Source organism: Drosophila mauritiana, chromosome 2L, assembly GCF_004382145.1.
Source record: "Drosophila mauritiana strain mau12 chromosome 2L, ASM438214v1, whole genome shotgun sequence".
Taxonomy (NCBI): Eukaryota; Metazoa; Arthropoda; class Insecta; order Diptera; family Drosophilidae; genus Drosophila; species Drosophila mauritiana.
The window spans coordinates 7,038,528-7,063,959 of NC_046667.1; the positions used below are offsets into that span (position 1 = coordinate 7,038,528).

The window sequence follows — 25,432 nt, forward strand, 5'->3', positions numbered from 1 at the left end:
TAATATTTTCTGTAGCTTAAAGTGTGGTATGTGACAGAGTGCAGTGTAAAATTATCTCGAACACCTGACATCAAAAGTAAACACAACACCGCAAGTTGGTATTTTTCAGTTATACGAATACGGCAACACTAACGTATTTGCCAAAAAATGCGCATAAATATCGAAGTGAATTTGATAATATAGAAAAAACAAGTTAAATACGTTATCGAACATGTCCGTGGTGCGATTCCTGGTGACGCGCCAGGCCTTGGCTGCCTTAACCAGACCAAGGACGCTCAACATTATCCAAAATCCAGCCCAAATCGCCTTCGCCTCCACTTTGTGCAACCAAAATAGCAATCATAATGCCCAGGATCTGACCAAATCGAGTGCCAATTTAAGTCTGATCCAAACTAGGGGCCATAAACGTTTTGGTCATCAGGAGGAGAAGACGCCCAATGTGACAAAGTACTTCCACATGTTCATCCTCAGTTTATTCTTCATTTCCGTACTGGACTGGGGCAAGTGAGTGAACTAACCAATAAAGTATTTTCAATCAAGTCCAAATTATTAAATTGGAATCTATTTTTAGAGTGAAGCGCCTGTTGCTGCCAAAAGTGGACGCAGATGCTGGACAACGTCCGTCATCGGCGGCCGGTGTAAATGGCGAGGATAAGTCATCCGAATCCGAATCGGAGGATAGCGACGACGAGGATGCAGGATCCGATCTGCACCTGCACGAGGGCAAGAAGATCCGCGAGAAAGTCGGTTTCCGCGAGAGGAAGGTATAAAGCTGCTTGACGATGCTATAGCTCTCTGCTTCTAAAACTCTGTAAAAAGTTCAATTTTATTCTGCTTAAATTCCGCTTCTCACAATGGATATTCCTAATTGTGAAAACCGGAAAAATCTTAACTTTTCTTTTAATATATTTTAAACTTTCGTATATTATGTTAAACCAAAATCTTTGATTTTTACTGTTTCTTTTATGTTTGTGACGTCTTGTTTTTGATCCACCATCAAACACATTAAACACACACCGCGAAGATCATTGAGTACGAGAACCGAATCAGGCAGTTCTCCACCCCCGACAAGATTTTTCGTTATTTTGCCACCGTAAGACTGCAGGATGCGACCCAAACGATTGTCTGCATGACTCCCGAGGATTTCCTTCGCTCCATTTATCCGGGAATCAAGCAGCCAGATGGTAAATCATCAATTCAGTTATATATTTAGTTATTGGATTAACTTGAATAAGGATATTTTTTTACTATTGTTAGTTGTTTTGGTTGGCATAACTTACTTTTCATAATTTGAATTCATGCTCATAATTCCTGCCTTTTCGTAAGCTAAACTCACGTTGTTTGCCTTAGATAATTGAGTATGAGAACCGCATCCGGCAGTTCTCCACGCCGGACAAAGTGTTTCGCTACTTTGCCACCATACAGGTGCCCGTGGCGGATGATCGTCATGAGGTCTACATGACTCCGACCGACTTTCTAACAAGCATGACGCCCGGCATGAAGCAGCCAGATGGTATGTGCAAGAAAAACCCAGGGAAAAGCTTTAGAAAGCCACTAGTTGTAGCACTCACTAACTTACATTATGATTAGAGAGCTCCTGCAATAATAGCTATATCTTTTAGGATTGGGCCTGGACCAATATCGTCGCTATGATCCCAAGGTGAGTCTAAAATGCATTTGTAATATAAGTTAATAATTCCGACTTTCTCCTGTTAGTCTGTTGGCGAGCAGCTCAATTTGCATCTGGAGAAGAACAGCATTTTTTACAAACTAGGCTCTTACGGACTGATCACATTCTCAGACTACATCTTCCTACTCACAGTTCTCTCAAGTAAGTAATAAGTATTCCCATTGAATACATTGCAATAACAACGTTTTCTTTAAAGTTTCCCGACGCCACTTCGAGATTGCCTTCCGCATGTTTGACTTGAACGGGGATGGTGACGTGGACTGCGAGGAATTCGAGATGGTGGCCACCTTGGTGAGACAGCAAACCAGCATGGGAACCCGACACCGCGATCACGCGAATACAGGGAACACTTTTAAGGTAATGAAACTCATTTGACCCAGATGTTAATCAATAAGAGTACCTCGAGCCGTACTAAATACGATATTCCTTGTGTATTTTTGTATATTCTCTGTCTTTTCGCTTTGACCCTATATATTGAACGCGTGTCTAAACTGTGTACATATCAAATCTTAACTTCCCTCTGTTTTTGACGTACTTACAGTCCTTGAAGGTACTTTGTGTGATAATGCTTATTGACTTCTTTTGGCTTTTAAAATTTTCTTTCGAAAACACCCAAACACAATCGCACTCAAGTTAAACTAAATCACATTTCACGTAGTTAATTCCACGATGCACCTGCTCCAATGCACACAAATTAATCCTCTTTATATCCAACTTGCAGGTTTTTGGAAATATTAATTGCTTAATTTTAAATTGTTTTCTTAGGGTGTGAACTCGGCTTTGATCACATATTTCTTTGGACCCAATATGGATGAAAAGCTGACGATTGAGAAGTTCCTAGATTTCCAGGAGCAACTGCAAAAGGAGATCTTGTCACTCGAATTCGAAAGAAAAGAACCCAATGATGAGGGGAATATAACAGAAGCTGATTTTGCAGAACTCTTACTGGCCTACGCTGGATATCCGTTAAAAAAGAAGCAGAAGAAGTTGAAGAGGGTTAAGAGAAGGTTTAGGGACCATGGCAAGGGCATCTCCAAACAGGACTATCTGGATTTCTTCCATTTTCTGAACAACATCAATGACGTGGATACTGCCCTGACTTTCTACCACATTGCCGGTGCCTCGATTGATCAACAAACATTGCAGCATGTGGCCAAAACGGTGGCCATGGTCAATCTTTCGGATCATGTGGTCGATGTGGTCTTTACCATCTTTGATGAGAATAGTAAGTTCGTAATTGAGAATAACAATCTAAATTCATTCGCCATATCTCTTTCAGATGACAACCAACTCAGCAACAAGGAGTTTATTTCGGTGATGAAGAATCGCGTGCAGCGCGGATTGGAGAAACCCAAAGACACAGGATTCCTAAAGATGATGCGATCGGTGTTTAAGTGCGCCAAGGAAACCAAGCCTGTGCTGCTGGACATCTAGAGATCGTCACTCCGTGAATTCTCCCGCTTCAAGCGCCCCAATCTTAGTCATTTTTTCCTACGCTTACGCTTTTTACTATTTATTTTTGTAGTTAACGTTTACATAAATCGATTTTAGCTCAATCTTTGTAATTGTTCGACCCCCGGCAGGTTGACGACTTGCTTCTGTATATTTCACCGACTCTTGTGCACTTAACTCGTTTATTTTTTAATAAAAATATCATATTTATAAATAAGTACATCTTTAGGATTTTTTTGTAGGTCATCATTCAGTTCTTGGATTATGGCGCACGTTACATTTTACATTTTAATAGTGTATTATGCTTAAAAAGGATATAAATGAATAAATTGATAGTGAACAAACACTTTAAAAAGATATAAATATATTAATAAGGAATGTTTAAATGATCCTTAATAGCTAATTTATATGGGATATGGGATTTTCAATCCTCTTTATGCATTAAAAGAATCACCGAGAGTTTGCAACTCCCGATCAGTATATATTAATTTCTGGTTCTACGCCACATCTACGTCATCCTGCTCCTCGTCCACCACATCATCAATGCTCATTCCGTACAACTCCAAGTCGTGCTTTTTAAGATGGGCCGTATAAGCATCCAACTCGGTGAATCGTTGCTGGCACTCGCAGCATTCAAGGCAATCTTCCACAGAACTGTCGCCATCATCGTCGCTCTCGTAAATGGACGATTTCCGACTACTCAGCTGATCCTGATGATTGTTCTTGTGATCCGAGTACTCCAGATAGTCCCTGAATTTGGAGGGACACCTCAGGCACTTGTACCAGCGATCCCTAACATGGGTGACCATGTGTTTCTTGAGCGTGGAGCACTCCCGGAAGGGTTTCCTGCATTTTGAGCAGCTAAATGGTTTCTCGCCAGTATGGATCATATAGTGGCGTTTAAGATTATGACGAGTTCCGAAGGGACGATGACACAAAGGACATGGATAAGATCTGCGAGTGCGACTCATGGACTTTCCAGCTACATTTCCATCGTTGCTCAAGGAAGATGAGGAGTTGGCACTGCTGCAGCTGCGAGGAAGTGGTGGGCGACTTGGCTGCGTTTGTGAAGGAACCTTTTCCGGAGGAGATTGAGTAGGTGGAATTAAAGTAACCATTAAACTGGGTTGTGCTGCTATTTGTGGCTGCTTCTCTGCTTCTAGTGGCGCTTGCTCTATTTCGTCATCCTCCTCTTCCATCTCATCCGAATGTTCCTCCGCTGTTTTATCGCCCAGTTCCTCCGGTTGAGGTTTTACCATAAGATTCTTGCTTTCACAATCCGCACACCTTGTAGAGTCCTGCTCCAAAGGTGCTCCCAAGTGGCAGATCATGCAAATGAATTGTGGATCGTGCGAGTGTCTTCGTCGATGCTTTTTAAGGTCGCTGAACTCACGAAAACGTCGCTCACACAGATCACATGGGAATGGTCTTTCACCTGGGAAAAATTTAGTGAGAAGTGATCAGTGGACATATTGGAATATCTTATTTGAAGTTTCATACCTGTGTGGATCATCATATGACGTCTTAGATTGTAATTAGATTGCACTTTCTTCCCGCAGTCAGGACATTCGTACATATGCCTCCCCCTTCTGTTGGCACCTGGACGCCTCTTCACTAATCTCCTCGAGCCGGAAGATTTCCTCTTGATGACATTGCCTGTCTTCTGTTCCTCCTCCTGGTCGGAGGGCACGATGATCACCAGTTCCTGTGGTATCTGGTTCTGGGTTTCCTCCTGTCTCTGCTCATTCAGGACGCAGGTTACAGCGTTTGATGGAAGACTTACATCCTCCTCTACTTCGCTGTCTTCATCGTGATCACTATCACTCAGTTCGATTTCTGCGACAACCCTGTGCACCTGTCTGGGAATCAGTTCGATATCTGGAGTTACCCTCCTAATGGATGAATTCCAATGGGCTAGACTCCTAGCTGCGCTGATTATCAGACCACGTGGAGATTGAGCCTCCTCCTCGTCCAATTCGATAACCTCTTGGTCTCTTCGCTTTTCGGCCTCCCGTCTTTCCTGATCTCTTTTCTTCTGTTCCTTGATCCTTTTGATTTCCAACTCCTTTTCCCTCTGCTGCTGACCGATTTGCCAAAGGAAACTCTTGATTTTCGCGTCATCTATGGATATGAAGTTCTCCTCGGGTTCCTGGTACTCATATCTGACTGGATCGGGCGGTATTAACCCGCAGGCGGCATCACAGTTGGCGTCGCAGCACGCGGAGGCAGAACAGCAGGGCAGCAGAGTGCAGTCCTTGCAGCAGTCCACGCAGGACGATGGTTTATTCAGAGCCAGCTCCATCAAATCTGCAACGTTACAATAAACAATTTAGTAAAGTTTTAGAAAGATTTGCACTATCATTGTGCTATCACCAAAAAACATTGCATACATGTAGGCGTGTTTTATATCAATCACATTCTTCTATGGGTAAGTCGGGACTTATCAGTATTTCGAATTTAAAATATCTCAACTCCAAGAAGCGTACATGCTAGTATCGATAAGCACAACAAAGACTTTCCAACCATAAAATAACAATATATTATATGGCACTATATTTCTATCGATCACATTGAATAGCCATCGGTTAATATGAATCCTGGACAAGTCGCATACGAACCATTGATAACCCAGGAGATTCCGATCGAATGAATTCTGCGATTGCACACCCCTCCCTCCTCTCTCTTCACGAAGCTTCGCTCCTTTCTTTCGTTTTTTATCCGCAATTTGTGCGCTCGGCGCTGCGTCTGCCGTGCGAAGAAGTGAAGAAGAAACTGGATTCGCGATTTGCGGCTTGCCGAGCAGCAACCTCTCGGCAAAAACAACAAAACGCCGCAAAAGTCGAGCTTCGAGTTGACGCCGACTGCGCTGCTCGACTTGTGAATCAGCGAAGCGAGCAGAGCAGCAGCAGCAACAACAACAACCATGTGGGCAGCGCTTAAGGCTTTTTTTGTGTGCTCGAACGTGAGCCTTTAGCCCCCCTTTCCCGCCAATGCCCCTTCGCCATTGGCGTGTTAACTTGATTTTTCTTCGGGCCACGCAAGAGCGAAATACGAAAAACAAAGAAAATGCCCCACAACAACAACAAGGGCAACAACAAAAACAATGCAATTACAGACGGAGCAACAGGCGCAGCAGCAACAACAACAGCTCACGATTTTCAAGATTGCTCACAAGAGCAGCGGCGTAGGCAGGACACGAGAAGGGGATCAGGCTACCAGGAGTGGAAGGAATTCTTTACTAGTATACCAAAAAGTAAGGCATTCTTAGCTATATATACTTGTTGCTTATCATAAGTATATAAAAACCATCTAATCTTTAATAAAATGCCAAAAAAATAAGATAATTTGCTTTTTGTTAAATAGGAACGAGGAATAGGAATGTAGGATTAAAAATGTAAAGTTTATATTGTGGTTGGGGCAAATAACCCCCCTTCGACACAAATGCTTACGCCCGTGCAGAGTGGCGAAAAGAGAGCTGGAGAGTAATATGAAGGGGGAGGTGGTCGAGAGAGTGGGCGAGTGGGAGTACGGAAGCGTGGAGAGAGCGGGGTGGGAGGCGGTAGGTGGAGCGTCGAAAAGGGAGCAGCGTGACCAAAGCGTAAAAGGCAACAACAACGGCGTAGCCAGCGCCAACGCCGCTGCCAACGTCAACGTCGACGTCGAAAAAAAAAAATTTATTGACGTCCGAGCAGCAGCGCTAAAGTAAAACCGTGCGCCTTCAACTTTTTTCATTCGCAGTTGCTTTTCTTCTTATTTTTAGCTTTTTGTTGTTGGTTTCCTTTTTATGCATGTATATATATATGTACCTTCGTACATACATATATTTTAGTAATTGACTTTAATTATTGGCCGCTTCTTTGGAAATTTTCCATTTTCAGGGCGATCTTCGGTAAAGTGCTCAATAAATGCCTGAAAAAACCGCGATCGTTTTTTATGGAGTGTTAAAAAATGGCTTACAGGTGGAAAATTAGCAATATTCGCGTTTTGTTTGGTATAAGCCTTTACTATACATTTTCGACTTTGAAAAACGTGCGTTTTTGAAGTTTAATTGCTTTGTAAATGGGTTTCTCATCCTTCATCCTGTGATTTCCATAATTATTAAATTTCTATAAGCATTCAGCAATTAAGAGATAATTTTATATTTAAGCTAATTTATTATTATAAGGAAATTGGGGACATACATATTCCCAATAACTTACCATATTTAAACAGGAAGAGACAAACTCACCTCTATTTATTCTCGCATCCGACTTATGTACATATTCACATACATATGTCACTTTTGGGTGCCTAGGATAGCGTGTTTTCTTCTAATTGGTATTCCATTGGCGTGGGTAGTGGGGTTCTGCCCCTGTGATATATGGAGCCAGGTCCCCAGATCCGCATCGAATGCTTTGGGCTAGGCTCCCGATTGCTTTGGTCTCTCGGTCTCGGAATATTGGCGATCGTGACTGCAGCGCTTAGTTATCTTATTTTTTTTCTTATTTTTTTTTTGCTATAAAACTCGTTTGTATCGGATCCACTCACACGTCCACAGACGCCCACTCGACTTGGTCCGTGTGGAATCGGCCTGGTTTATCGGTCTCGGTCGGTCTCGGTCCCTGGCTTCTATCTTCTGGTCTGCGGGATTGCTTGGTCCGTGTTCGAGGCACGAGCAACTGGCCATGTGCATTGTGTCCTATCTGTGTGGGGAAACCAGTATGTCGCTGTTTGCGAATGGGGATTGGGGATTGGGGAGCAATGCTCGGCTTCTCATTCCCCAGGTGTTCGAACTTTTCGGTGCGTGTGTGTGCATATCGTATGTGTGGATACTTAATCGAGCTTGCAGGTGCTTCATGTGGCTGGCACGATATCACGCTGGGCGACGTTATTCTAGGCATACTCATAAAAGTTGTATATATAATAATATATAATATACCCGCTCTTACAATTTATAAAGTAAAGTATAATATAATAGAAGGATTTGGGCGTTTTCTATCTGAATTATACTCATTTGAATAGGCACTGTCTTGCTTTAGGTTCAGTATCTTACATATAAACCTACAAAAAAGGTCAAGTGCACTGCCCCTGAGATACTTTTTACTTATGTTTACCTTATTTATTAACAAATTAGTTGTAAGGCAACCCCTTAAACCAACCAATGAAAACAAACAATTTGATCAATTGAAAAAATGTGTAATATGCAATTCTTTTGTTTTGGATCCTTTTTAAGTATAACTTTTTTCCTCAAACTATGTAAATTCGCTTAAGATAATTAGAATCGGATCGTAAATCTATATAATATATGCGTTACTATATCAGTAGGGTTTTGGGGGATACGCACATATATCCGCTCTAAATTGGATCACATTATAGGCAATATAATGCTGGATATATTATTACACATAAGCATAGAGGAAACATATTTGGCAAAATTGGGGTTTTGTTCCTAAAATCTAGGGTGAGGTGGCGACTAAAAACAAAACTAATATACGTCGATTATTAACCGAAACATTGGAAATGGAAAACATTCTATAACACAAAGATCGGGCAAATAAACTCTGGCTATATGTAGTATAGTGAAACTTAGGCTAACATATTAAAACCGATTGTTTCTAGGTGTGAGGGGAAGTGTGCTGCGTTAAATGATATGCAAGATGGTTTAGAACTTCAGACAAACAACTTAACTATGTACAACAAAGCTACGATCTAAAGTTAAGCAAGTCGGAGGATCTTTTCAAACCCCCAACTTAAGCGTGTGTGTAATTGGTTATTTCGGGTCGATTTTCTTAAACAAAAATCAAAGTACCACTTATTTATCTGTTGTCTTCCAGGAAGATTTGCTTTGAACACTATGGGAAATATACATTTTAAACCATTTTTAACCCTTTACATATTACACCAAAGGTATTCTTAATTCAAATTTCTTTGTAAAAAATATTGCTTGTGGTTTTTATAACAAAACCTTTGGTTGAGTTCTAGAACTTAAAAATGATCAAGCTATGCAAGATTATTGGAAAATATTTTCTAAAGCATTCAAAACAAATCAGCTAAAGTGCAGCAAGGATTAACTTTTGGCTCCTGAGATTATAAGCATTTCTTAGCATTTCCTAAAATCGACCCCTAAGCTAAGTTAATCTGTGTATGGTTTTAAAGCTTTTGCGGCACATCTTTGCTGACGGCTCCCGTTCGCTCGTGATTGACCACAAACTTCTTGGCGCCCGACAATCCCTGCTTGTTGATGTAGAAGCTCTTTTGGGCCAGCGGCGAACCACCGCCATCGGAATCGACCACCAGGCGATTCAGGAAAGTGGCAGCCGTCTTGGCACCGCTGTCGCAGGAGGATGACTCTATGCTAATGGTGGAGCATCCACCGATCGATGAGGTCTCACTTTTGGCATCGTCCATCAGGGTGGCATCATCCACCAGGTCGTTGACCAGCACCTGTGTACTGGACGATGTAGTTGACAGTATGGAAGAGGTGCGACTGCGGCAGGAGTGCGTCTCGGATTCGGGTATCGAGATGCCCTCGTCGATGCTTTGGCTCTGACTGCCGCCGGAAACGAGGCACATGGCTGCCTCCAAATTGGGACCGCTGCCAACTCCGCCGGGCGAGGCGGAAACGGGCGACGGACATCCCGAGCTGCTGCTATTGTTATTTATTCCACTTCCGCTCACCGAATTGCTTGTGCACAGCTTTGAGATGAACAACTTGGGCGTGAGGCGGCCGTCAAAGGTTCCGGAATCGGGACTGGGACACACCGACGAGGGCGATTGGCACACCGGTGAGGAGCCGCGACTGAAATGGAAAGGGAAAGTGATAGATAAGCTTGAAAACATAGATAAATGTTCGTACTAGCATCTAATTTTACATTTAGTCTAATCATTCAGCAAGTAACACAATTACTTGCACATATACTATTGCCTATCTAATATAATTAAATTAATGCTACTCGTACCACAAAGCTATTATTTATAGCCGCTTCAGCAACTGCAACTTGGCCGAAAATATCTAAATTTAAATTTTAGAAGAGGCCCAAAGTAATATAATTTTAGACTTCAAGCAAATTCGATCTAAAATACTATCAAAACGTATGTTTTAGGTGCAATAAAACTATTTCACTGAGTACAAATGGTTGAAGTGACTACTTTTCCAAAAGCAACCGACTAAGGGCTAGTTACTTAAATTTGGACCACCCAGAATTACTTAGGTTCAAAACCCACTACCCAATATCTTACCTTTCCGTGAACATCTTCTTCACAGGCGGAGGGGAGTAGACGCTCCAGTTGCTGCCCTGAGTGGGATTATCGTCCAGCTCAAATTTTCTCTTCACGGGTCCCAGCTGGGATGGCCTCATGGCAATGGGAGACATCGACCGCCTGGTGGCGAAAGTGCGTCTCGTGGGCGACGGGGAGTATGGTAATCTCATGCCCGCGCGATTGTTTGTGGGACTGGGACTGGAGCAGCTGGTGGTGCCGGTGGGTGGCAGGCTGACCTGCAGGGGATTGGAGAACTCGTCCGATTTGCACGACCAGTTCTCGGCCACCAGCGTGAGATCCTCCCAGCTCTGCGAGATTTGTATTTCCCGATGAACTTCCCGCTCATGGTTAACCTCCCGGCTGTTCAGGTCTGCGCACTCCTCCTGCCGCAGCTGCGAAACTCGCGGCGTTAGGCAGAGAGTGGCTCCATTGGCAGCCGTGGTCAGTGGACTATAGCTGGCCGAATACCTTCTGGCTCGAGGTGTGAATATATTGAAGACGGGAGCCGGAGACACCTCCCTGGAATTGGGCTGCGATCGTATGTGTATGTTCTTGCCGAAGCAATCGATGGAAGGGGCATTAGGCATCTGGATATCCACCACTTGTTGGCTCTTCTTGGGCGTCTGCTCGTGCTCCTTGGCCGCCAGAGCAGCCGCTGCGGCTGCGCGTGTGGTCATCGGGGTCTTTCCCGATTTGCCCGCCGGCGGAGTCCGGATTATTGGCACACTGAGGCAGCGTTTGAGGGTCTTGGAGCTGCCACTCGGTGGCGGCGGATCCAGCGTGTCCATGGGCACTGTCGAGGGGTTCTCCTGCTGCTTCTCCTCGGCGCTCGCTTTCGTCTCCGATTCCATTGGCGTGTATCTAAAAATAGCAAGTGTTTACTTCTTGGTTCCCAGGGTTATTTTTATACCCTTGCTGAGGGTATGGCTAAATTGGGTAGCAGCTGTAATGCAGTATCAAGTGTTTACTGGGTGCATCTGCAGTCAGATGTCTTTGATCTTTCGCAGCCTTTCGGTTTTGAAACTCTGGATTTGGGGTATCTAAATGAATATGTGGTTGCTTAAGTCTGGAATGTTTACGTGGGACATGGGTAAATGTATATACGTCTGTATATAGTGTTTGTTGGATTAGGAACACCTTATTTATATACATTTTAAACTATACTGTTGTATCTGTTCCCAAATTCTGAAAATGTAAGTTGTGTACCTTAAAAACGGTAAGTAATCTTTGATGAAGATATGATAATGCGTAATACACGAGTCTATCTATTTGGCACTCATATTCGCAATGGTAAATTTCGAAATATTAAATTCTTATTTATGATTAGTGTCATTCAAAATTATTATAAATAATTCTTTCCGGTTTGATTACAAATTGCAGATCTACGATAAGCTGCGATCATACCAACCGGTAATCTCTTGGTTGAATTCTAAGAAGTATTTAATGAGTTGGAAAAAGAATCTAATGGTTTTCCATGGACTTATAATTCAAATGCATCACTATATCCTTTCGCTCCAAAAGGAAAGATCGGTCATCAAGACAATTCCAAGATCCGGCGTGTCAAGAAAACATTCCCTAGCATTTTTCCACAACAATTTCGAAGATTCTTAAGGTGCCTAGGAATTTCCCGATTTTCCGCAGGACATCGAGGCGCAGCGGCAGCGCAGCCGGCGTCGCTGCCGCCGCGGGCAGTACGACTGTCTATTTTTTTTCACCCACGAAGTGCGTTTGCAACTTTTGGCAGCCACTTTTCACGCGTTAAATGCCACTTGCCCTTTGAAATTACTGCGGATTTAGCTTCGCCAAATCGTGAAGAACACTTGGCACTACCTTAAGTTGGCCAGAAAGAGTTGCAATAGGCCTAAAATACTTACAAAATTATGTCCTGTGATTGTAATTTTCAGCTACCAGTTTAGTTTTTTTATAGTGTTGACAAGCGAAAAAATGCGAGTGACCGCATACACGATTCGGCAGTATGACACACGAGCATTGACTGAAAATTTGAAATTATTTAAAATTCGACCAGGTCAACAACTACTTACACATTCACATAAAACGTATTATTCAAAGAAAATTCAGGGTTCTAGTGCCAATTATAGAGATCACTTCATTTTTCTCCAATCAGCTGGTATTTGGCCTGCGGCATTTCTGTTGCCTCATGCGGCGCTCGTCGTGCATTGAACGCTGTGCAACACTAAGCGCGCGCAATTTAAATTTACTCGCTGCTAAAGCAAAGTGGAAGTTACGTTTTGATAAATTCAAAAACTAAGCGTTGCTGATTTTAATAAATTAATATGTACTCAAATGCTAAATTTGTATGTTTATCCATTTTATTGTTTACTTGTGAGGTTATAAGAACCTCACAATGAAATATTTTTAAAAACAATTTTATTAAAATCGATTCTTACCCATTGAATTACAACCAAAATCAATAAAAATGCTATAATAGACACATGTTACATTTATTTATTATGCGTAGCTTAGAATGAAAGTGCGAAGTTCGAGGAACACACTTATGTTTACAAGCTGATGTTGTAATTTGGTTTCTTCACGGTTTGTTTAAATTCAACAAAAATCACAACAAATTATAACACAGTCGAACCAAGATATCAGACTAATTGATTCTGTAAATCTTATATAACTTAATATGCGCTAGGCGAAGGAAATTATAGTGGAAAAGTAGTGTTCATCGTACTTGTTTTTTTGTTCAGGTTCAACTAATAATACTTAAATATCCATTTTGTATTCGGCGAAACTTCCTATTTACTGATGACTACGAGCTAGAGTTACATTTTAAGCAAATTTGTTGCTTGATGCGCGTTTTAGTTTCATTTATTTGCGTGTTTTGTTTTTTCTTGTTGTTTGTTTCTTGGAGTTTGTCTTGTTGCTTTGGATGGTTTGCAATTGAAATCGTTCGTTACTTGACAAGTAGATGAAACTTATAGAGAGTATAAAGATGGATATAGATGTCTTGATGACTATGAGCTGGGTGGCTGAATATTAAATTGCATTGGTTGTGTTGGCAAACGCAGAGCATCTGAGCAGGGTTTCCTTGCGGTCCGGAAAGCGCCGCTTATCCATCGGACAGGGCGGGCGTCACCCATCCGTACTTCTCGTGCGTCTTCACCAGCGAACGGAACGACTCCTCCGCCTGGCGACTGTGGGGAGGGATCACATAGTCCAATTGCAAATGACATTGACATAATGTTTCGATTCTCTTACCGAGTGAACTCCTTTGTACTCTTTGGCTTGCGCGTGATCCTGCCTTGGCCCTTGACCACGCTGGCTGCGAACTGCATGATGACCGCCTCCACTGTATAGGCACTGGCCCATCCGCGCGGTGTTAATAGCTCCATGCAGATGGCGCCACCCTCCATCACGTAACCCTTCTCGATGTGCGGCTCCACCACGCGCATGAAGGGCGGGGCGAAGGGAAAGTTGTCGGGGAAACTCAGGTGCAACAGTATGGCCGGCACACCCATCTCGGCCATATCTCTGGCCAGCGGCGAGTCCGGATCAATCACGTGCAGGCGTACGTGCCACTCGAACAGGCTATCGTTGACGAGTTCCACCTGGAAAAGAAAAGGGTAAGCAGTTAGTAATTGTTGTATAATAGAATGGTTTTCCTTACCGTGAAGACAGCATCGTTCTTGGCCTGCAGTCGCTCCATTTCGCGGTATTCTTTCATTAGGCGACGGGTTCGAATCGTGTGATCCGGAGCCGCCACCAATTGGCGTTCCGTCGTCGGCGCCACCCTGGAAGATTGTACGAAAGTCCCGAGATCAGCTTACCGAATACAATATGACTTTTTCGTTTTTTCAAACATTTACTTGTGATCTTGTCGTCGCCGCTTGCCTGGGGAATCCCAGATAGCTTGCTCGGCTGCCATTCGAACTACGGCATTCTTGGCGGCACCGGATGATCCCGACGATCCTACTGCTCCACCGCCCATGGCGACGCCTCCGGCCGAAGAGGGTGCTGCTGCTCCATCGTGATTGTTGTTATTATTATTATTATTGTTGTTTATATTCGGACCGCTGCCAGTGGCGGCATCGACCTTGTCATTGTTGTTATTATTATTTATGTTATTATTATGGTTGTTGTTATTATTGTTATTGCTGGACTTGTGGAAGATTTTGCGGAATGCAGTGACTACTCTCTCCTTGGAACGCGACGACATCTTGGCTGGGATTGGCTTGGTCTCCCTTGGTCTCTCGAACGAGTGGATTTGTTGTGTGCTGGATTTTGATTGTGTGCTTCTGAGTTACTTGAGCGGTGGCTTTTGATTCAGTAGTTTACAAGTACTTTGTGGGCGTGGTTGTTCAGTCTTCTTCTTTAAATGGTTCCTGGTGCAATGTGTGCGTGGAAATTGGATCTGAAATAATACAAAAACTGTTTCAATTTTTGCAAACTTGTAAATGGCATGTGCGTTATAAGAAAAGATGTCGACATCGAGATTTTCTCGGGTCGAGCTTATAAAATTAACATACTTGTGCATGCTAAGGATGCCATTACTTGGAATTTGATTCGCTGCGAGCCATTTTCATATTTCAGTAGACCCCTACCAGCACAATTATGCGACCTTGAACTAGCGCCCGCATTTGTAAACCACACCACAACAATAACCGGAGATACTTTACCATGTCTGGCAGTCGTAAGCACAAACACGCATCCTTGGCGAACTTTTCAAGTGAATAACAAGACAGCCAGCGAAATATGTTACATACTCCCCCCTTAGCGAAAACAAAACGACTCACAAAGGCGGCTCTTCGAAAAAAAGGACGAAAATAAAATGTATTTTGTCGCAGCTTTTTAGAGGATGAAGAAAGCCTTAAAGCAAGGATAGCAATATTTACTAAAAAACAGATATGAACTGTATAACGAGAGCGGAGGGAGCTTAAGAGCATGAAAAACAGACCTTTTATTAAAAAATAATATATATATTCAACAATGTATATAATCTTTACATAAATCCGCCAGAAATGGCTTTCTTTTCGTTTCTAATTTCGGTGCCACCCGAGGGTTCCAAGTTGTGTACTAAAATTTCACACAGCCTCTGAAGGGACTTTTCTCCGTCTAATTTCTTTTATTTTCTGAGCTGCAGATGCCGTGCTAAACACCAACTCCTCCTCCTTTTATCACCGCCCTGAATTGTCCGAGGTGTTGACGTGGACTTGCCAAATTGTTTGCCTTTCGCATAATTAGCTTTCACCCCACGAGTCCTCAAAGGGGATTTCTTGGGTCACCGCCCACCTCCTGGACGAACGCCAAGTCCTGAAACTCTGCGACCAAGGACAACAGATGTGGGCGTTACATTTTAATGGTCGTGGTTGTAACGAAGGGAGGACTATTATTATTATAAGAGCACAGATAAGTGTGAACTGAGTGCCAGGAGATCAGATGGAATTGCTTTGAGGAGGCAAGCGAAGGAGCTGCCAAGTATTTGGAGGCGCAGGATAACTCAATGCATTCAGGTTATAATATTTATAATATAATATCTTTGACTTCAGTCCAAATATCCAGAGTTACCATTAACATTCGTATTTTATTCAGTTACCCATCCAAAGAAAGTTTCATTTGCAAGTTTATTTTGTAGTCTTTGCAAGTTTACAAATGATGAATAATTGATTGATTAATGAACGTGGCTGGAAAAGGGGCGAATCTACTTCGTTAGGCTGACCCCTGAACTCATTAAGAGTTCATCAAAGCTCAAACTATTCGAGACCACTCCCATATTTCCCTACTTCCTCCCTTTTTCCGCCCATTTATGGGCCATTTCCTGTCTGCATCTACTTGGTCCCCGGCTATGAGTATTTTTAGAGAAAACTTTTTGCACTTTTGCTTTCAGTCAGGGCCACTAAACGGAAAAATAAACACTGACCGAGGCCGAAACAAAGGCGCCACAGGAATATTCAAACAAAAAAAAAAAAAAAAAAAAAAAAATCCACAAACATTGGTAAAGTCACGTAGGAAATTCTATCTGGTTCCCAGCAGACATTTCTGGAGTTTTTCGTCATTTATTTAACCAAATAAATGTCAACAATATTTGACATATTTTTTCGAACTTAAGTGAAGGCAAACTCTATAAAAAACAGGGTGACACAAATCATAACTGCATTTTAACTGCAGGTTTAAGGTTTAAGTGCAAATATTTAGAAGGAATATATATTTAATATAATATAAATATAAAATAAATTTCAACTAAATGTTTGAATATATTTCGTACTGGTAACGACACACCCTAATGCATTTCTATACATTTGGCGACAAATTGACTGCGTCCGTCGAAATTGCTCCATTCACACAGATATACATACTATCTTATCTGACGCCACAAAAATCGATATGAGCAGACCAAAAGCAACACCTCTCCTCATAAGCCCACAATCCCCCTTTTATCATTTAACCCAATCTATAACTGACCTACCCCGCACAAATATTTAATAATAGCCTGCGGGACTGGCTATCGCCATCAATGATATTTGCAAATCCGAATATAGATAGCTGCCAAGTGTCGTTAAATCAAGTGGTAAACACTGTATCCAGTTCTCTTTTGTGCTCCGCAGTTAATGGGTTTTTAATTGAGTTTCCCGATGGGTATAACTTTTTTAGCATGATAGTTAATTTGATTTCTTATCTACTATATTTTTACATATTATTCAATATTATCTGCTCGTAAGTACCTTACTATTCAAATTAGTATGGATACATTTAAAATAAAACAAAACATATTTGTTTGAGGAATTAAAAGCGTGGGAAAATAAACAGTGGTCACAAAGTTAAATAAACAATTGACTGATTTTTTACAGCCTTAAATAAATATATATGAGAATCGTACAAATTCGCTGGGTGTACAAACAACTAGGTTCATGTTTATTGTTGTTTCATTTCATGCAAATTTTCCCGACTGTCGCATGCAAAATTTCAGAATGCAGACACGAAAGTAAAAGGAAAGCCAACAACACGAACTGATCATAATCAGTAGCGGGTGTCTACTGAAAACCAACTTATCGTTGGTCACCTCCTAGAATTCCAGTTCGCCTGGTAGTTTAAACCGAAAAATCTCTAAATGTTGTTAACAAAATGCGCATTTTTGTCGAAAATTTGTGGATTTTTCGATTTTAGATACCAGGCGATCATAATCAGTAGCGGGTGTCTACTGAAAACCAACTTATCGTTGGTCACCTCCTGGAATTCCAGTTCGCCTGGTAGTTTAAACCGAAAAATCTCTAAATTTTGTTAACAAAATGCGCATTTTTGTCGAAAATTTTTGAATTTTTCGATTTTAGATACCAGGCGATGATAATCAGTAGCGGGTGTCTACTGAAAACCAACTTATCGTTGGTCACCTCCTGGAATTCTTGTTTGCCTGGTAGTTTAAACCGAAAAATCTCTAAATTTTGTTAACAAAATGCGCATTTTTGTCGAAAATTTGTGGATTTTTCGATTTTAGATACCAGGCGATCATAATCAGTAGCGGGTGTCTACTGAAAACCAACTTATCGTTGGTCACCTCCTGGAATTCCAGTTCGCCTGGTAGTTTAAACCGAAAAATCTATCAATTTGGCTTACAAAATGCGCATTTTTGGGCAAAATTTTTGAATTTTTCGATTTTAGATACCAGGCGATGATAATCAGTAGCGGGTGTCTACTGAAAACCAACTTATCGTTGGTCACCTCCTGGAATTCTTGTTTGCCTGGTAGTTTAAACCGAAAAATATCTAAATTTTGTTAACAAAATGCGCATTTTTGTCGAAAATTTGTGGATTTTTCGATTTTAGATACCAGGCGATCATAATCAGTAGCGGGTGTCTACTGAAAACCAACTTATCGTTGGTCACCTCCTGGAATTCCAGTTCGCCTGGTAGTTTAAACCGAAAAATCTCTAAATTTTGTTAACAAAATGCGCATTTTTGTCGAAAATTTGTGGATTTTTCGATTTTAGATACCAGGCGATCATAATCAGTAGCGGGTGTCTACTGAAAACCAACTTATCGTTGGTCACCTCCTGGAATTCTTGTTTGCCTGGTAGTTTAAACCGAAAAATCTCTAAATTTTGTTAACAAAATGCGCATTTTTGTCGAAAATTTGTGGATTTTTCGATTTTAGATACCAGGCGATCATAATCAGTAGCGGGTGTCTACTGAAAACCAACTTATCGTTGGTCACCTCCTGGAATTCCAGTTCGCCTGGTAGTTTAAACCGAAAAATCTCTAAATTTTGTTAACAAAATGCGCATTTTTGTCGAAAATTTGTGGATTTTTCGATTTTAGATACCAGGCGATCATAATCAGTAGCGGGAGTCTACTGAAAACCAACTTATCGTTGGTCACCTCCTGGAATTCTTGTTTGCCTGGTAGTTTAAACCGAAAAATCTCTAAATTTTGTTAACAAAATGCGCATTTTTGTCGAAAATTTGTGGATTTTTCGATTTTAGATACCAGGCGATCATAATCAGTAGCGGGTGTCTACTGAAAACCAACTTATCGTTGGTCACCTCCTGGAATTCCAGTTCGCCTGGTAGTTTAAACCGAAAAATCTCTAAATTTTGTTAACAAAATGCGCATTTTTGTCGAAAATTTGTGGATTTTTCCATTTTAGATACCAGGCGATCATAATCAGTAGCGGGTGTCTACTGAAAACCAACTTATCGTTGGTCACCTCCTGGAATTCTTGTTTGCCTGGTAGTTTAAACCGAAAAATCTCTAAATTTTGTTAACAAAATGCGCATTTTTGTCGAAAATTTGTGGATTTTTCGATTTTAGATACCAGGCGATCATAATCAGTAGCGGGTGTCTACTGAAAACCAACTTATCGTTGGTCACCTCCTGGAATTCCAGTTCGCCTGGTAGTTTAAACCGAAAAATCTCTAAATTTTGTTAACAAAATGCGCATTTTTGTCGAAAATTTGTGGATTTTTCGATTTTAGATACCAGGCGATCATAATCAGTAGCGGGAGTCTACTGAAAACCAACTTATCGTTGGTCACCTCCTGGAATTCTTGTTTGCCTGGTAGTTTAAACCGAAAAATCTCTAAATTTTGTTAACAAAATGCGCATTTTTGTCGAAAATTTGTGGATTTTTCGATTTTAGATACCAGGCGATCATAATCAGTAGCGGGTGTCTACTGAAAACCAACTTATCGTTGGTCACCTCCTGGAATTCCAGTTCGCCTGGTAGTTTAAACCGAAAAATCTCTAAATTTTGTTAACAAAATGCGCATTTTTGTCGAAAATTTGTGGATTTTTCCATTTTAGATACCAGGCGATCATAATCAGTAGCGGGTGTCTACTGAAAACCAACTTATCGTTGGTCACCTCCTGGAATTTCAGTTCGCCTGGTATTTTGAACCGAAAAATCTCTCAATTTGGCGTACAAAATGCGCATTTTTGTCGAAAATTTGTGGATTTTTCGATTTTAGATACCAGGCGATCATAATCAGTAGCGGGTGTCTACTGAAAACCAACTTATCGTTGGTCACCTCCTGGAATTCCAGTTCGCCTGGTAGTTTAAACCGAAAAATCTATCAATTTGGCTTACAAAATGCGCATTTTTGGGCAAAATTTTTGAATTTTTCGATTTTAGATACCAGGCGATGATAATCAGTAGCGGGTGTCTACTGAAAACCAACTTATCGTTGGTCACCTCCTGGAATTCTTGTTTGCCTGGTAGTTTAAACCGAAAAATATCTAAATTTTGTTAACAAAATGCGCATTTTTGTCGAAAATTTGTGGATTTTTCGATTTTAGATACCAGGCGATCATAATCAGTAGCGGGTGTCTACTGAAAACCAACTTATCGTTGGTCACCTCCTGGAATTCCAGTTCGCCTGGTAGTTTAAACCGACAGGCTTATGGCCCACCCGAACCGACTAGCAACTATCCTAGCTGATCCCATCTCCCTCCGAAGACTGAAGAGGGTACACCCCAGCGATCTCCTTACCCGGAGGATAACATAACATAGTACATTTTCTTTTGTACTTTATAATTAAGATACCACTTGGTCTCATTTATCTTTATCACACATTAGGTTAAGTTCAGAGGAATTACTGAACGATTCCTTTTGAAACCATAATAAATAGAATTTTCAAATTTCAAAGAACTGTGTCAGCTTTAAATTATTCGGGGGATGCCGTTGGTTGTTACTCTTTTTTACCGCTTATTTATTGATTTTTGTGCCTGACAACATGTTTGCCGTGCAATTCGAAGTGAAATGCATTAAGAAGAAAAGAATACATTTAAATACACAACAAAAAAAAATTTATGAGTTTTTGAATTTATCTTATTATTTTTTCTAAATATCTAATTCCATTTCTGACAGATCATCTTTTTAACAGATTAGCATCTAATTGTGATTTTCCTTTTTTTTGCTTGATCTTGTATTTGAATATAATAAAATATTTCTTCAAGTGCTTAAAGCTTGTGAGAGAGGTCGTTAATCAACTGTTTGGTGCAGGCAGCAGAACAATGCGGAAATATTTGCGCAGGGGAAATGAGGAAGGCGGGAAAACAGCCGAGAGAAAGAGAGAGGAAGAGAAAGAGGGAGAGTGAGATGCTGACTAATGGCCCCTGCAACAGTTCTTTGTTCCCAGCCATTAGCGAACACCTACTATGGCACACACCCACACCCAAATCGACATCCACCGAGAATTAATCCCCCCGTTTCTTGACCATCGAGTGTGGTTGCCATGGCATTCGGCTGAAGGCCCCTCCCCCCTTACCCACAGGTTTTCTGCCACAACACTTGCACTTATCCTATCGTTCAGTGTTGGCAAGGCAGCGTGAAAATAGCTAAGATTATCAGAAGAAAAGCTAAAAAAAAGCTTTAGAGCTATCAAATTAAGAGCAAAACTGGCTTAAGTTAAGTAAACATAATGTAAAATATTATAAATACTTATGATAGCTCTTTCCAAACAGTTCCCAATGGTTATTTATAAGTTTTTTTTTAATATTTAGCTATTAAGCATAATTAATTACTGATAAAAATTTCACATAAAGTTAGTTTCGTATTAGTTTTAGCTATTTCATAATTCGAATACGGAAAACATAAGAAAAACTTGATTGAAATTTAATTGTTTAGTTTAGTTGTTCTCATATATAGTTTTTGCCAGCACCAATGGTCATCCTTTTACCTCCCACTTTGGCGCCCCTGCTCTCGATACTGAGGATGGCATTGTTCTAGATGGAAGTCCGAGGGTCACCGCTTGTTACGGCTTTGTTAATTTATTTATAAACAATTCCTCGCTCGGACTCTGGTGCACATGCAAATTGAATTAAGTCCGGATTGCTTTTCTCTTTTCGTATTTTTTCCACCGACATAGGAAGCTTTTAAATATGCATTCAGCGTTAATCAAGGCCAGGCGTCAGCATCACAGTCGGTCTCGTTTATTTCCGGGTCGTTCATGCTAACCAAATCGCAGGGCTTTGTCATCCGACGAGGGTCGACGAACTCTTTCCACGCCCAATAATGTCCGTTAACTGACTAACGGACAGTGAGCGATGCCGATGGCTTGACCCCGTTGTTATGGTATACCCAAAAAGATACATAACGAAGCGGAGCTCACCCCATCTGACCTTGGAAATGTCTCTGTTAGTCTGTTTATCAATATCATGTGGCGCCATAACACATGCCACACACGAAGCCAAAATAGCAACAAGAATCTTGGCAATCGCACAACTGCTCGAACTATGGAATACCCTATATGTTCGGTATATGTAGCTTTTAATAATATATTGACCTGATTCGTAGTGGATTTGATAAGCTTCCTTTGTCATTCAAATATTTGTAGATCCTAGAAACCTAGGATACCTCTATCCTTATCACTTGAAAACATTCGGTTTAAATTAAAAGGAAAGCACATGCAAACGTTACCACATTTTGTATGTATTTACTAAGATTTCGCCAAGCACATACGTAGATACGAAACAGAGGTCTCCTAGACACCCGAGATGGAAAGCCTGGGCTTAAGCACTCCTTTTTCCCTACTCCGGAATGGTTTTTGCCCGGTTCACTGATGGCGCGTGTTTCATTCGAACGGAAGCCATTTATGAAATTGATTGCGACAAGAGAGCAACAAAAGCAAAAGCATCAGAAGCCACAACAATAACCACATCTCACGGGTTAAAAGTAGACTTTGATACGGACACATCGGAAAAGGGATATACGCGTCAGTTGATGACGCTGGCAAGTGAATTGCTCAGTCTGGCGGGTGTCCAAGGAAATGCACAGGTAAAAATCATTCCCTTCTCTCCATTGCAATAGATAAATGTAGAAAGTCATAAAACCTTGAGACCGAAGAATTCGCATTCCCAACGCACCTGTGCTGTATGAACTTTAGCTTATAACTGCAGTGCAAACATTCCTTTTGAAATCTTGCACATTTTTTTCAGTGCATCTGCGTCTATCTCGATAGCTCGTGTGTGAAGCGACCTGTCAATTTGGCTTTTGTCGGGTGTCAAAGTTAAGCACTTTGGATAGTGGTTATTGCATGCGAGATAAGCTGCAAGTGCTTAATGCGCAGGGTATTCACGTTTTGATCAACCATCGTTTGACAAATACCCTGCACTAAACTAGTACAATAGTAGACTAATAAATATTTGCAATCAAATCTTCAAATCCCAAGAAGTATAACTCCACAGGGGAGCTAAACCCGCTGACGTCAGTGGCCAGTAGACCCGGGGGCAAAATAAAGTATAGACGGACATGGTGGTAAGTGCTACCTGCCACATTGTTTATGCTCGGTGAAATTGTTTATCACCTGCCACGGGCACTCCCACTCATGTAAAATGCATAAATTCATGCGATGGCAGGAAAGTTCATCTAATTGCCGAAGACCCTTTGCTCTTTCGCTCTATTTATAGAGTTCCCGGGTGTATCCTTGAGTCGTCCCCCTTTCCCCGACTCCGAGTGCCACTTTCATGGGTATGCATAATCAATTTATGCGTGTGCCAGGGTATATCTGTAAATTAATTCAGGCGTAAAAATAAAATGCCTACTCGGCGGGTCCATAAAAAGTTGATGTGCCAAAGTGCACACACAGCCGAGCTTAGCTTCGCTGATCAAGTGCGATTTAGATGCACAACATGTCGGGGGTCGGCGCAGGATAACAAATACAGTGGGCACCCGATAAGGGTTAAAATAAATTTTAGGTACTCAAATCAGGTTGATTTAAAAACCTTATACTGTTATAAATGTTTTTTTTGCCATGCTGATGATTTTATAACATTAGTCAATTAACATTTATTTAACTTCATTAACTTATACAAAAAAGTTCAATGAAAATATAACAATTTAAAACGAAAAAAAAGGTATGCATCACTTAATTCGTAGTGTCTACTGTAAAATAGGATGCAAAGCGCCATGGCGCCTGTCTAACTGAGTTTAAGAAGAAACTGGAGATAGAGGAATGAGATAAGATAGAGCGGGCAGGGAATATAATCTATCGGCAAAGCTTATCCTCTCTCCCTTCCGCTCGTGGCAACATGGCGCTCTGATTTCATTCATGAATACCAAATAATGTGGAGAAGCCTTTCCGACTTCTTGGCCCCTACTCCATGTACACACTTATGTATGTATGTATATATAAATATGTTTGTGGGTGGGCGTGAAAATGTCGGCAGTAAATACCATTTAAGCATTTTCCGTTGTGGGGCTCCCATACATTTGCTTAGATTTATTTCCACAATCTCTCGTTACCCAGCTTTTCGGCGTTTCTTTTCATCTTAGTTGTCCCAGGCAATAAAGGCAAATACGTCAAGGAACAACAAGTACAAAAATAAAATTAAATAACCAACAAAACAAGAAAAGTTTTCCTTGTTCTTTTTTGCGACCCATTTTTCGTCTTTAAGAGGGATTTTTTACACTCTTTTCATTTTTTGGGGTTATCTATCAGTTAAATCACTTTAAAAAGATAACCATCCCAATTATTTTTTTATTTATACTAAGAAACGTCACAGCATTTTGGTAATGTTTCAGAAAATAGTTCGTAATAATATTATGACTAGATTAATTAAACAGGATTACTGAATATAAATAAGACTCCAAATGTACAAATATTTCTGAAGCATTATTTGAGGCCATCTTAAATTAAGAACTTGACCATGACTGCAGCCTTGGAAAAGTGACTTGCACTGCAAAAAACAAGCGTTGACAAAAGAACTCTTGAGAATGTTCAGTATCAAGTTCAATGAAAATCTGGCATTGGCAGAGCGAGACACAGGCAGCAGCCCTCCCTTTCCAATTTCGAGCAATGTCAAAAGCTAGAGTGCAATGGATAGGACAAGCACAATCATGTGGACAAACCACGTTTATTTGACAGGCCTGTTTGTTAGTGTCATGCTTCAATTGAAAATCGAAGGGGAGGAAGAGAGACGGAGAGACAGGGGTAGCAAGTGTAACGCACTACGTTCTATTTGTAAGAGTGAGAGGTCAAGAGCTTTTAATTGGCAAATTGTTGTAATACACCAACGGCAAAAAGGGATATGGAATAAAGGAGAAGAGAAGCAAGAAGAGGTAACAAAAAACACGCTCACTCACTTGCCAAGTGCAAAATGCAATTCGCTGTTCTTCTGTTTTCTTTCCACGACTCGTGCTTATCAGCGTTCCTCTTTATTCCCGATTTTCGTTTTCGTTTCCTTCGCCACTCGCACAGAGAAACAAATAATAGCAACGGGAAAAACAATCTCGAATGCAGTTCTTCCCAACAATTATTTTTTTTATTGCGCGATAGCAAAAAGCAATAACGTTCGCCGTTTCCACGCGACTTTTGAATTATTTCCTGTTCTGGACACTGAAACACGAACTTTTCGACGCACTGCACTTTTTTCGCCCGCGACAGCGGTAGAGATGTAAAATAACATTTTAGCATCGACTACCGATGATACTTGGCGATAGTTATCGATTCGCCCTTTGCTATCGAAGTTATGCGATGCATTGACTGATGTCTACATTCTACAAAATCTGCAGTCACTCATGTTAGCAAATACAACAACCCAACCCATCCCGCGCGGTATTCAAAATAAATTTTTAAATATATACGATAATCAAACAAAT

The 25,432-nt window shown here is 41.1% G+C and overlaps 4 protein-coding genes across 6 annotated transcripts; 1 reads left to right on the forward strand and 3 right to left on the reverse strand.

Moving 5' to 3' along the window:
• The first annotated feature begins 118 nt into the window (after nt 1–118).
• Nucleotides 119–3,359, forward strand: LOC117141378 (calcium uptake protein 1 homolog, mitochondrial). 2 transcript variants are annotated; one of them, XM_033304799.1, is made up of 8 exons: nt 119–504; nt 572–764; nt 1,351–1,513; nt 1,623–1,660; nt 1,717–1,831; nt 1,887–2,047; nt 2,456–2,915; nt 2,970–3,359. In XM_033304799.1, exons 1-8 carry the CDS (start codon nt 212–214, stop codon nt 3,122–3,124), a joined length of 1,578 nt encoding a protein of 525 aa, XP_033160690.1. In that variant the 5' UTR covers nt 119–211; the 3' UTR covers nt 3,125–3,359. The 2 variants fall into 2 exon arrangements, with proteins under 2 accessions (XP_033160690.1, XP_033160682.1); XM_033304791.1 differs by lacking the exon at nt 1,351–1,513 and adding an exon at nt 1,025–1,184 and having other exon boundaries at nt 120–504.
• On the reverse strand, nt 3,175–7,617 carry LOC117141361 (zinc finger protein 724). Of its 2 annotated transcripts, none has more exons than XM_033304779.1 (3): nt 7,371–7,617; nt 4,643–5,449; nt 3,175–4,577 (listed from the first exon to the last, which is right to left on the reverse strand). In XM_033304779.1, the coding sequence occupies exons 2-3, from the start codon at nt 5,442–5,444 to the stop codon at nt 3,640–3,642; spliced, it is 1,740 nt and encodes a 579-aa protein (XP_033160670.1). In that variant the 5' UTR covers nt 5,445–5,449; nt 7,371–7,617; the 3' UTR covers nt 3,175–3,639. The 2 variants fall into 2 exon arrangements, with proteins under 2 accessions (XP_033160670.1, XP_033160662.1); XM_033304771.1 differs by lacking the exon at nt 7,371–7,617 and adding an exon at nt 5,761–5,909.
• Nucleotides 7,618–8,296: 679 nt separating this feature from the next.
• Nucleotides 8,297–12,355, reverse strand: LOC117148092. The gene is made up of 3 exons (XM_033315308.1): nt 12,256–12,355; nt 10,361–11,242; nt 8,297–9,920 (listed from the first exon to the last, which is right to left on the reverse strand). The coding sequence occupies exons 2-3, from the start codon at nt 11,230–11,232 to the stop codon at nt 9,272–9,274; spliced, it is 1,521 nt and encodes a 506-aa protein (XP_033171199.1). The 5' UTR covers nt 11,233–11,242; nt 12,256–12,355; the 3' UTR covers nt 8,297–9,271.
• A 469-nt stretch (nt 12,356–12,824) lies between these two features.
• On the reverse strand, nt 12,825–25,230 carry LOC117148187 (ubiquitin-conjugating enzyme E2Q-like protein CG4502). Its single transcript, XM_033315460.1, has 5 exons — nt 24,917–25,230; nt 14,212–14,756; nt 14,013–14,136; nt 13,604–13,953; nt 12,825–13,539 (listed from the first exon to the last, which is right to left on the reverse strand). Exons 2-5 carry the CDS (start codon nt 14,559–14,561, stop codon nt 13,455–13,457), a joined length of 909 nt encoding a protein of 302 aa, XP_033171351.1. The 5' UTR covers nt 14,562–14,756; nt 24,917–25,230; the 3' UTR covers nt 12,825–13,454.
• Between the last annotated feature and the right edge of the window lie 202 nt (nt 25,231–25,432).

What these genes read in the sequence shown, in the direction of transcription:
- LOC117141378 (XM_033304799.1), top strand. Translation starts at nt 212, where the DNA reads ATGTCCGTGGTGCGATTCCTGGTGACGCGCCAGGCCTTGGCTGCCTTA. An exon ending in CGGCATGAAGCAGCCAGATG is followed by an intron (nt 1,514 to 1,622) that starts GTATGTGCAAGA and finishes TATATCTTTTAG; the next exon opens with GATTGGGCCTGGACCAATAT. An exon ending in TACCATCTTTGATGAGAATA is followed by an intron (nt 2,916 to 2,969) that starts GTAAGTTCGTAA and finishes TATCTCTTTCAG; the next exon opens with ATGACAACCAACTCAGCAAC.
- LOC117141361 (XM_033304779.1), bottom strand. Translation starts at nt 5,444, where the DNA reads ATGGAGCTGGCTCTGAATAAACCATCGTCCTGCGTGGACTGCTGCAAG. An exon ending in TCATATGATGATCCACACAG is followed by an intron (nt 4,578 to 4,642) that starts GTATGAAACTTC and finishes AATTTTTCCCAG; the next exon opens with GTGAAAGACCATTCCCATGT.
- LOC117148092 (XM_033315308.1), bottom strand. Translation starts at nt 11,232, where the DNA reads ATGGAATCGGAGACGAAAGCGAGCGCCGAGGAGAAGCAGCAGGAGAAC. An exon ending in AAGAAGATGTTCACGGAAAG is followed by an intron (nt 9,921 to 10,360) that starts GTAAGATATTGG and finishes TTTCCATTTCAG; the next exon opens with TCGCGGCTCCTCACCGGTGT.
- LOC117148187 (XM_033315460.1), bottom strand. Translation starts at nt 14,561, where the DNA reads ATGTCGTCGCGTTCCAAGGAGAGAGTAGTCACTGCATTCCGCAAAATC. An exon ending in CGGCGACGACAAGATCACAA is followed by an intron (nt 14,137 to 14,211) that starts GTAAATGTTTGA and finishes ACAATCTTCCAG; the next exon opens with GGTGGCGCCGACGACGGAAC. An exon ending in AGAACGATGCTGTCTTCACG is followed by an intron (nt 13,954 to 14,012) that starts GTAAGGAAAACC and finishes TTTCTTTTCCAG; the next exon opens with GTGGAACTCGTCAACGATAG.